The 12,688-nt window shown below is 34.8% G+C and overlaps 1 protein-coding gene across 5 annotated transcripts in view; it reads right to left on the bottom strand.

Moving 5' to 3' along the window:
• Positions 1-12,688, bottom strand: part of LOC139816858 (neuroglobin) — a 43,705-nt gene that overhangs the window by 11,288 nt on the left and 19,729 nt on the right. For 2 of the 5 annotated variants that reach the window (XM_071784643.1, XM_071784641.1), the window contains 2 exons: positions 6,145-6,376; positions 1,317-3,098 (listed from right to left, as the gene is read on the bottom strand). In XM_071784643.1, the coding sequence (XP_071640744.1) occupies positions 3,009-3,098; positions 6,145-6,376 (322 nt within the window). In that variant the 3' untranslated portion in view covers positions 1,317-3,008. Of the gene's footprint in view, positions 1-1,316; positions 3,099-4,407; positions 4,592-6,144; positions 6,377-12,688 lie in introns of those variants that run through there. The other 3 variants (XM_071784642.1, XM_071784646.1, XM_071784640.1) reach the window with 2 other exon arrangements.

Below are 12,688 nucleotides of genomic sequence, written 5' to 3'. Positions count from 1 at the left end.
ATCGCATCGATTTTCATATTCTGCGTTCGCAGTATTTTCGACTGAACAGAATCGTAAGTAAAGTTATGGAATATTTACAAGTCCTATGAGCAACGGCTGCCCTTCTTCCAGGCATCTCTGATGTAGTTTGCATCAAATCGAAGTCATGTATTATTTCGAGTTGGTCTCTCTTAAAATAATATTCATGTATTTTACAAAGACATTTTGTTGAAAAAAAAGTTTGTATCTTGTATTAATGTGTTTATATTAAAGAATCATTATTTGCAATAAGAAACATTCGTGCAACAGAAATATGGTTTTTTTTTGCAAACGACCGAATACCGTAAAATAAGATTTTAACGTATCTTTATATTTCTTACGATAATTTTTATATTTATTTTAGCAGTTGTTCCCGAGTCGTTGAACGTAAGGATAATTAAAAAAGAATTTTTTTTATTAGATATCATGCAGGGCAACGTGGCAAACAAATGGCGGACACCAGCTGTGCAGCGGATTATGAAAGACCATGAAGGAACAAAATACCGACGTGTTATAGCGATGTTACGGGATAAAATCTCAACATCTGTTATCCAATCTCTCTTGTTGCAAATTTCTCTTCTTTACAAAAGAACGGGATAAATTTCGCGAAAAAATGTAATGCGTACAATAAAATGTTGAACGAGAAATCGCGTACAAAGCAGAATATAAAATTACATTTTTAATTAACAGTACGAGTTCATAATCCCGTCCACTCTAAATTCTAATGTATACTGAACTAAAGATATAAGATTACAATATTTTTAAAATTTTTTAAAATAATAAATTTAATGTTAACCCTCCGTGTGTAGGCTTAATATCAAATTAGGTACATGTCTTTTTTTATACTTTCTCAGTGCACACGTCTGTCACGTCCGAATATTTTCCCTACCTTAAAGAATTTTAAAAAATTTGAAAAAAATTCATAAAACATCGTAGTTGACGATTTTATAATCATTTTAATAAACATCGTTTTTTAAATATTTTATTTTTAATAAATTTTGAACGATATGGGTTTCTTTAAAAATGTGTAACTTTTTTTATGCAGAAAAAAATCCTTTTAAGGTTTTTCACTTCAGAAATGCGTAAAAAAAAAAAATAATGCAGATATCTTCAAAAAAGTTTAATTATTCAGGAAGGTCAAAATGATACTTTTTAGTAGAACAAATCGTTAATAAAAAATTAAATTATATAAGTTAAAAATTATATATAACATGGCATATACGACATTTTTCAATAATTTATTAAAAATTTATATATGTAGAAACAATAAGATACGTAGAAAAAATTTATAAAGGATATTTGGTTTACATTTTTATTCAATGCAATTGATACATATCATGCGGCGATGCTCCTCACAAACCGCTCTCCCGCACACGTAGCAGCACCATGCAACCTTTCGATCCAGTTTCGTTGGACACATGCTACACCGCTTACGTTTCAGCAGCTTGTCCGTTTTTGAAATGCCCGGTTTTGGATTGTCGTCTACTCCTAGAATTTTTAATATATTCTCCTTGACATCCCTGCGGAGTGTCGGCATTTGCGCTCTCTCTCTTAAATAAGGTGTCACAAGAGCTAAGACAAGCTCTTTCATAAATTCTCGTTGATCTAGGACTGCATTTGTAGGAAGTAAATTGAACAAAATGCCAGAATTGACTCCTGCTTGGTCCAACATTCCCATGAAGAACCGCATGGGCCATCGCTGAGTTCCTCTCGAGCACGAGTATAAGCTGCAGAACTGACTGAAACCATTTGTGCCTTCTTTCGTCCGATTATAAAATTCAACAATTTGCGGCCTACCAGACACTGGATCAGATTTTCCATTTTGATGCAATGACGAAAGCAGCAGCACGACTTTATTTTTTTTGGGACAGTAGGATATCAACGTTTTTGTGGAATCATAAGCATAACGTACAGTACCTGCCGCTGCGGTTCTCTTGAACGATTCCGGTAAATGTTGCTTATTTTTACTTATTGTACCAACCATAGATAGCGAATATTCTTTGAGCATCTTATCGAATATTTCTATTGATGTAAACCAATTGTCACACGTCAGAATACGATTTGATCCGTAAATAGGTTGACATATAGTTCGGACGTAGTAGCTGGGAATACTTTCATCGGCAAGCGTGTTTTCTTTCCCCACGTATGGAAGAGCATTATATAAATAATAAGTTGTCGCATCATTCAGACACATAATCTTAATTCCATAACGTTCCTTACTTTTTATATAAACTTTTGCCGGGAATTTGCCTCGAAAACCGAATAGCTGCTTATCAACAGTCATTTCCTCAGAAGGTGTGTAATTCGTCATACAATTTTGTATAAATTTCTCCCACAAATCTCTTATAGGAGCCAACAAATCATGTTTTCGTCTTTCTGCGCGAGTATTTTTGTCGTCGAATCTCAATCGAGCAGCAAGGAATCCAAAACGACGGCTACACATTACTGCCTTGAACAGAGCGTGACCGAATTCCGTTGACCACAGTTCTTCAATATTCACATGAGCACTTTTTTTCACGCCGGCAAAATACAAGAGTCCTATGAATGCTTTTATTTCCGTAGCTGTAGTGCTATATGTTCGATCATTTGTGGACATTTCTTGCACGTGCCTTTCTATTTCCTTATTTGTGTGCTGCACGATCATATCAATCATTTCGTCCGTAAACAGACACGACCACGTCTCTACAGGTGAAGAAGCGTTGACAGCACCATTCTTCGGAGCCGGTATGTAGATTACAGTTTTAGATGGTTGACCTCCAGTCTCAGGAGTCCGTAGACACCACTCGTGCTTATTTTTTCCGTAAACAAACGATCTCTGGCGACGAATACTTGAAGTCGCTACCTGTTCAGATTCAGACAGAGCCGCTTCTTCCTCCTTAATTTGATGAAGATCTTCCTCCTTAATTTCAAAAAGACTGTCGTTATCATCGTATTCCTGCTCTGTATCCGACGTTTCTTGATCCTCGACGATGTCCTCTTCATCCGAAGGATCATCTCCAAACAATTCTTCTTTGATCTTTCGAGGTCGAAACGAGTAACGAGCTTCGGCCGCCGTCCGAAATTCCATTTTGTGACAATAACTAAATAGAGAAGCAACTATTCGTTAAAATATTTTAAGAGGACATTATTTTGACCAAAAACAACATAAATCAGTGGTCAGAAAGTCAGAATTAGCATTCAAAACGAAATTTTCGAGTGCTACGTCTACTTCTCTCCCCTTGACTCTCCACTCGGCTGGCGAGCCTTACAAATGACGAGCACGCCGCGCCGCTCAAGCACAGGATTGTCACATGTTCGCAGGAGCTTGCGGGGGGCGCAATTATATTAATTTTGCACTTGTATACGTTTTTTTATCTTTATAGTGCATACGTGAGTCTGACGTTATTTTCCCTACCTTAAAGTTTTTTAAAAGTGTTAAAAAATTCACAAAACATCTGTCTACATTGTAGTTGACGATTTTATAGTTATTTTGATAAACACCATTTATTTAACGAATATAGAAAACGGGCTAACTAAGAACCAAGCGCGGTAAATGATGCACAAAAGTTTTATTTTTACTTCTATATTTTACATATCTTCCAATCTTGACTGCGCGCCGACTAAATTTGTCAGACTTGAAACACAGCTCCGGTTGGAGTAATAAAACCCCCCCTACACCTAATTAAATCGAATCGATTTAATTTTTGATGCTATATGCATGCTATATGCACCCCACCAAAATTATCGACGCAGAGCTCAAAGGTGGCATACCCCCTTAAAGGGATGTTGTTTTGACCAAAAACAACATTTATCATAAATAATTGCAACATTGTTACTATTTGTTACAGAAAAAGACTTTCATAAACACGGTCAAAAGACGTGAAAAGTAGGAATTTTAAATGTCTTTATCTAAAATGTCTTTATCATTAAAGTAAAACATTTCTATAATAGTTTTTTAAACGTTATTTTATCGGAAAAGAAACATTCCATCGAACGTTTTTCGAATGGACATTTTTACTCTTGAGAAACGTTTCTAGAAATCGGTTATAAAACGTTTCGGATAAACGCTTATAAAACATTTCTGAAACGTGTATATGTGCTACCTGGGTAGTTATAACAAATATATTCATGCGTATATAAAAATTAAAAAACAGAGGATTTTGATTTAAAAAATTCAATAAGAATAGATTATATACATATAATAATTAAAAAGAGCGCCCCTCGCAAGCTCATGCGGACATGTGACAGTCCTGTGCTAGAGCGGCGCCGGCGGCGTGGTCGTCAGTCGAGCGGAGAGGCAATGGGAAAGAAATAGGCGCGTAGCTCAAAAATCGCCTCGAATATACTAATTCCGACCACTGTGACCAGAGATTATTTATGTCATAAATAATTAGCAAAATTGTTACTTACAGGAAAAGGTCACGTTCAGTGCTTACGTGGGTTTGAGACGTCCGTGCGTGATCTAACTTGCTCGGCACTCGGCGACATATTGCTCTTTCGTAACGGCTATGGATCGTTGAGTCCCTCTCCGACCAACGTTTTTTAGAGAGGGGGAGCCAGAGAAGCCAGATTCAAGTTTCGACTAGTCTGGGCTGACGGAGCTTTCCCCCTCTACATACGCATACAAAAACGCTCGGTCTATTCGTGTGACGCGTGAGTTACACGAATAGACCGAGTGTCTTTGTGTGCGAAGTAGAGGGGGAAAAACGCCGTCAGCCGAGACCAGCCTAGGCTTTGAGTTTGAGGGGAGCCAGGCAGGCAGGCTTGCCAATTTTGCCGTTACGAGCAGACGTTATTTTGACTCGGACGCCGTAGACCCGCGTATGCACACGGAAGGTTAAAGCGGTGCTGGAATTACCGACAGATCCTAATTTTCGCGCACATATGCCATCTTTTAATTATTGTATATAATTTTTTTGCTTTCTCAACGTAAAGTTAACTCGTCCCTTTTCCGTTTGGGTGTATATTTCAATCCTGGAAAAGAATTTATAATTCTATAAAATCAATAAAGCATGTATGTACGCGAAAATTACATTTTGTCGGTAAAACAGATGCCTTCAGCATCGCCTTAATTATTTCATTAAAAATAAAATAAAAGTCATAAATTATTATTCTTCAAACAAAAATTGATGTAAGTAAAAAAAAATATAAAGAGAGATTGTAAAATGATCTCCTCTAATTAAGAGAGTGCGCAGAAATTAAACGTGCGACGTATCGCAAGAGTTAAACGTCCATGTACCTACATTATAAGAAAACGCAACGAAAGTTTGTTACGTCGAGTACTTTAATTGTGCATGAATCTCTTGCTCGGAAACCTATAGGTCCTGAAATAGTTTCCCCAAATGTTTCCACTTTAGTCTCTCTTTGATTTCTATGTAGCGAGAAATAAACGCGGTACAAAGAGAAAATGTTCACCAAGCGATGGGAGATGTATCTCCGACGAGTGCGGAATTCTCGCGCGCTTTTCCGGTATATTCTGAGGTACTACCAATGTTCTAACGCGTAAGACAAGTCGAACTTATTTACGCAAAATTACATATATATTTTTAAAAAGTGATATAAATGTACCAAAGTATTTTGAATTTCTAATCTAAGACCGATTACATTATTACCGAAAAATTACTTGATTATTGTAAGTATACAATTAGTCGTCTTTTAATACTTTCGCGCTCAATCATTACAGTTTTTACAATCAAAATAGTTTTTAAAGTGTACCTACATCCTAATGTGCACACGAACATGAATGACCAAAATAAATCATTATCTTTATTATATCTAAGCTAATTTATTTCTTAATTCATCGAATGCGCGCATAGTTTCCTATTAAGGAACTTCATATATTAAAGCTAATCTAAATAAGTCATTATTATTATTATGTATATCCAACAATAAGCTAATTTATTTCTTAATTTATCAAATGCGCATATTTTCTCATTGAGAAACTTCATATATCAAAGCTAATTTTGTATTTAGGTACATTGTCCCATTTTCTCTCCCAGTCATATTACAATTGTCTTATTTTCTCCCTTAGTTAACAGTTCGATAACTGGGACACGTCCATCGCATGTTTATGCTGTGTCATATGCCTTGTATGTATATGGCAAAGTGCGTGTGGGCGATTTGCGTTTTCTTTCAAGGAAGACTCACCCAGAAATATTGCCGGTTGAAGCCGGGGATCTTCGTGTGAGAGGCCCCGACTTCGTGAAGGTACGTCAGGAACGCATCCATGTCGTCCAGGCTCTTGATACCTTCGTCGAGGGTGGACATGACCGTTTTCGCGTGCTCGGCCAGTTCCATGCTCGTAGACTGCTGCTCCTTTGTCTTTAGCTCCCGAAACTTCGTGAACATATTTAGCAATTCCGCGTTCTCTTCAAATAACCTAAAAGCATACGGTGTACAGTGTCGTTAGAGACGAGATTGCCGAGATACTAATAGTACCAATAATTGTTTGTATCGATAAAATTCAAAATTAAGTGTCATATAAATATCCGAAAATTTAATATATTAATATATTTTATTCTTTATATGTAAGATACTTACAAAATTGTGTCTTACATAGAAGATAGAAAATAATATCTTAAATATATTTCCTTGTCATTAATTAAACTGATAATTACATAAAAAAAATTATTTATTATATATGTATAAGATCACAAACGCATGTTGGATTAGAAATTTATATCAAGTGTGTTTAAAAAATTATTTAGTAAATTATAATTTATAATTTAAAATACGTAGTCGTCAAAGATAGCTAAGTTTTTATAGAAATAAGTTGGAGAAGAGCAAGGGACTTTCGATTAAAAATTCAAAAAATATAAAGTTAAATCAAAGAAGCGAAACTAAGTAATTAAAAAAACGTTGAGCGTTTTTATTAAACATTAACTTCCTCCGTTCTACAAGAACTGTAAATTTTAAACTTAATTCTCTGATGGTCGGAGACAAATCTTTCCCGATACTTTCCAAATGTATTTGGTGAGTCCCGAGATTCACACACACAAAATCTGCGTATAAAAATTTATCCCCCCAATTCCTTTTGAATGTCTGATATTCCGCGATGCCTTTTCACGATATCTTTTATTTTTCATTGATCGAAGGACGACCGGAGGGACAAACCGGGTGACATACCTTGAATTCTAAGCTCCACGTTATCTAACACCAGCATATACCAGGAGAGGAATCGATCTCTAAGAAAAGATGCGCGCGCGCCATTTGTTACAATCTTATAACTCGTTCGCATCTATCTTGATTTCTTTGGAACATTTGTTTTCCTCTCTTTCATATGACATATGACACTTAATGTAAATAGATAAAAATATAACCATTGCTTTTATTTAGCGTTGAAGAGAAGCTCGAAATAATTTTAGCGTTCGACAGAATATGTCAAGGTATTAAACTGTTAACGAGTGCATGTAGCAGTGCGAGTCAATGGGAATTTATCGTTGCAATCTTCGGGCGCACAGGTCTCTCTTTCTCTTTCCCGTGCACAACTCTTTCGAGCTGCACAAAAATTTGATTAACTTTTTCTCTTCGAATTTTGTACTCGTTGACGTAACGAGTACAACGTGGGCCTCGTTATAGCAGCTCGACAAAAATGTTTTCGTTTCGCGGATGGCAGGTTGCTCTCGGCCATTCATGAAATACCTCTTTGTACAACGAGGCATTCCAATCTCGCGCTTGTCTATCTGGGAAAAAAATGTACGCGCAAGGGAGAAAATATAAACCACGTTATTTTATCTTTGATGGTTCCGACAGTTAATAAGTGCATGCCGGAGTCTAACGCACGAAGCATGAAGCACCCACTACACATTTTCTTTTCAGTCTGCAAAATATAATGTTTTTTCCGTTTTTACGCTTTATATTTTACAAACAACAGGGAATATAATAAAATAATGAAATTTTCTCTCCATGGTAATGTAACGCGCGCGCGCGCGCGTATCTGCTTACATGTTATCTCTCTGTATTATTATACATGCTATCGCTGTACTTGATAAATTTTTCCTGTGCGCGTAAAAATCGCAGTACATAATTAATAAAATTATATTGTCTAAATATATATGGTACAAATAAGAAGATGCAAGGAGTGATCCACAGCATTTTTAGCTTTTATTCAAAGAATATACAAAATTAATTGGTATATTCCAGGAACTTGATGTTACCTCGAGGGAAAAAAATTGTCGCATCAGAAAGAAATCACGAGATCATCGATATTCAAATTATCCGATATCGTGTCAAGATTATTCCACGCGCGTATTTCTTTTTTGCGTCCATGTAAATTATCTTTCCTCGAGGAAAATGACATTTCGCGTGGTATCTGTCCACCGTGATTTTTCCACGGCATGCTCGTTTTACACTGTCGGTTACGGGGCCGAATTTTATTTTATCTCGGCGAATAAATGTCCGTGAAGAAGCAGAAACGAGCGCACGAGGTCAACACAATTTTGAAAACTCCGTAAATTCAAGTATATATGAAATACCCTCCAAGAAGATCGTTCACGAACGTATAAGTAAATAATACATCTTCGCCTCGGCGCGCCGGGAGCAAATTTAAATGAGGGACGTCGGTCCAAAGAGATATATATAATTTAATTTTTTATTTACTTTAATTTAGGCGTTAAGTATATTTCATCTGTGTGTGCACGATAATTAATTAGATATGCCACGAAGAAAAATTCTTGCAAAAGTTGTAGTATCCTTGAAACGGTATGACATTTAGTTTTCACTTACAAACATTTCATTTTACATCGCAATAATCGCAATTATTATTGCAATATTAATTTTCTCTAATATATAATTATTATTAAAATATATATTGCCTGCTAAAATTTTCAATCTTTTTATTTATATATAATATTAATATAATTTTACTTATAAATTACTAAAAGTCGCAGGTGAGAAATATTTCTTCATTTTCACACATATTTGAAAAATTATTAATATGTCTTTCTCTCTCTCTCTCGATAAAGCTGTACGACATATGCCATATAATAATTGAGCAAATATAATAGTTGAATCATCTCTGTAATATATTGCAATCGAGTCTGTCTCTTATCGCGGTTCGTTATCTGTCCATGCTTCGCGCACATGCTTCATAAATCTCTGTAGATTGATTAATTACGATTAAATATAGAAAGCCCAGAGGCGCATGCATGACTGATGTTTTACCGTGCCGTCAATTTATGACGTGTTAGAATATCTATAATATATATACATTAAGCAATAAGGACTAAGTAGTAAATCTCGATTGAAATTCGATCAATATGAATTAAATTTCTTTTGTCATCTCCGATTTTGGATAAAAAAAATCCTGCAATCTACGATATCCTTGAACTTCAGTGAAAACGCGGACTGCTCGCGCTTTAAACGATAGGCAATTTCAAACCGAAGACGAGGGTTAAAGAGCGCGTAAACGCAGATTTGCATGTAAGTTACCGCGATGCAAATGGAATCGACGTGACTGAAGGGGGCCTCGACGGCTGACGGGCGCAAGTATTGACCGGGTACGGATATAATATTTTTAAATGTAACTCCCCGACGGGCAATAAACGGTATAACGGTATCCGCTCGGTAAGTTCGGCGGGTTCTTATCGTCTGGGAACGGATTGAAAAGTTTCGTATCGGAAATCCATATTCTCTCCCCGTTGGAAGATGCTTAAAAACGACGAGAAACAACGATACTGCTGTCGATTCGGCGCGCGCGCGCGCGACGTTAGTAGCTTTTCCATCGCGCTGCTCTCATAATCCGATAAAAAAAGCATCTAATGATCGATACGGCGACGAGTAATTATCAACATTGTATCGAACATTGATGCCGATGTCTCGTTGCAGCCGTTTCAATTCCTGCAATGACGTTCGATTATAAACATTTCTTTATTTTTTTTAAATTATTAAATTAATAATTTTTTAAATTATTAAATTAAAAATTAGTAATTTTCTTTAAATTTAATAAACGAAGAATCGAAAAATATGACAAATAATAAAGTGTTATACTTTGTTTTTAATACCGAAGAAACAGATGGGCATGCAATGCGAGATAAGATAGAAGGAATTTCAGATACCGACGTGTAACTCCGATCGATTTTCGCTGAGGTTCAAATATAGTAAATTAATTTGACTTAAGTGGAAACCTCTCCAAAGGACGTACCGAACGCATCCGGATATTAACACGTTCGAGCAAAGCGCGATGAATTAAATGCCTTGTATTTCCATTAAGGTAAAATCCAGCTGCGAGCAACAACGTGTTCAACCGTTTTCTAATTATGCTAAGAAAAACCGGGCTTTAAAATCATTATAATATAATAAGTACGTAAGCTAATCGCACCCAACATAAACTCTTTGAGAAAGAGCACAGATTACGAAATGCAAGGTGTTTGCTAGTATTAATAGACGATGCTTACATTAATATGGATTTATTTAAATCGCAACGCGCGATCGTAATTTCGTATTTTATCGTTAAATTATATGTTGCAACGTGATTATATTGGATCTGTCTAATATATCAAATCGAGTGACATAAAATCGAGTATAAAATGTTGCATGAATGATTACCGATTCTAATTATTCCGAATGATATTGTTAATAAATTAATATTTATTATTTATTACTACCGCTACTCTTGATATCAAGAAAAATAAAACATATTTTTGGTTTAGCGAGATGTCACTTTGCGGATATGGAACGCATTAATAGTGGTGATCAACATCAGATGCATCAAACAAATATAATATTAACGGTTTTAATTATTAAAACGTGTATCGTGTTATCTTATTGAAAGATAAATATTTATTTATTAAATCCTCTGATCCGACAAAAGTAATTGACAAATGTACTTATATATTTTGCTCATACACATTTATAAACTCGTTTAATTACACACTTATTGAAATTATTTGATCATAAGTAATGAATGATTGGGTAAAATATTTTATAAATGATTGGTGAATTTAATATATTTCATTTATGTTGTCAATAAATAATAAAATGTCGAGCTTTGTATTTCCAATTTCGCAAAATAAAATATATCTGTAGTTTCGCTCTTTTCACTTTTTCTTGTAATGCATTACTTATAAAATGCTTGTAAAAATTATATATTGTATTTTTAATTTAATTAATATATATTTTTGGCACGTGATAAAAATAAAACTATAAAATTTTTTAGGTAATTATTCAAATACTAATTTAAAGCAAAAACGATATGCCATTTTGTGCAACCTGTCATAAAAGTCTTTGATAAACAAATTGAAAGTTCAGTAACATGTTTGTCTTCGTGCTGTTATATTTTTTGATTTATGTATTTGCATGCATAGCGCTTCATATATGGCGAAAGCAACATTTTTTCTTTTAGTGACTGACAACAGTAAATTCATTGTAACTCACTGCACAACAATTTCTGTTTCAGTTTGCCACATTTTTTTAAATAAAAAATTCAGATATATTCTTTTTGCATATTTTTCCCTTAATGTTGTGCACAAACGTAATTAACTGTGAAATAATAGTAAGCGAGGGAGAGAGAAAAATGTGTACAGCAAGCTTAATTATTTGTTAAAAGTGTTTGAAAATGTGAATTTCGTTTAGGACATGATGTGTCATAAAGAAATCATTTTTTCCTCCAGCGATTTCACTCAACGCAAAAGCTATTAATATGCGCAACCTGTCACTTGGCCGTTGCCAACTCGGCGGATATGATCCATTCTCTTTAAGAGTGCTACGTGTTCCAGTTTCTCTGACGACCACCCCCAAAAGAATTGGTGAAACGTGCCTAACCTTCTCTTTTTCCAAAGGATCCTCCGCTCCGCTACAATAGGGACGAACCGAATACGCGTCCCGCCGGGGCATGCATAATTCAAACCCCATCATTTATATGTTAACATATTTACCAGCCTCATAATAATATTCAGATTGTAGTATGTAAATCTGATGAAAAAATGCATTTTATTAAAAGAGAAAGATTTCGCTTTTAATCCTCTATATCGGAAGAATTTTTTTAAATCAAACAATGAATCACTTCAGTATATCGTTATCTTTCTATTTGCTGTGATAAATAATATTACTAAAACTAGATGAGATAAACTAAGAATTATTCATTTTATACATTCATGGAAATTTTCTTCAACTCTTCATATAAAAGGATTGATCGTATTAAGACTTATTATTATAACAGTATGTAAATAAAGAGCCATAAATATCAAAGCGGATGTTCAATGCAAAGAATGTCAAATATACTTCAGTTATACTACATTTTTGCGTTTGAATTAATTCGCGTTATGCATTCAGGAAAAAAATTATTCTTAACTTGGTAGCGTGATGATGGCCCGTGTATAAATATTTAAGAGCGGTCTACCTGCGCATTGTGTTATTATTATCTTGTTGCGTGACACTTAACTACAGAAAGCAACGACATTTTTCTGCGATATGACTTTTTATGCATGTTATATGTATAACGCTAAAACATAAAGCTGCCTTTACTCGCGGAAGCCGTTTATTTTTACATGAGCATCAAAGTTACTTTTGAATTCAGCGCGTGTAGTTGCTTTATTAACTCTTCAGTGGCTAAGTGAGGGTATTTTTAATACCCTATATCACATATAATTGTTTTCTGTTTCACATAGAAATATTTTAGTCAATCGATATTTTCAACATTCATAAAAATATTTTTCCATAAAAAAATGTTAATTTCTTTTTCATATTATTGTAT

This window comes from Temnothorax longispinosus, chromosome 7, assembly GCF_030848805.1.
Source record: "Temnothorax longispinosus isolate EJ_2023e chromosome 7, Tlon_JGU_v1, whole genome shotgun sequence".
Lineage (NCBI taxonomy): Eukaryota > Metazoa > Arthropoda > Insecta > Hymenoptera > Formicidae > Temnothorax > Temnothorax longispinosus.
The sequence above is the reverse complement of the archived record's forward strand: the minus strand, read 5'-3'. Positions and strand labels throughout refer to the sequence as shown.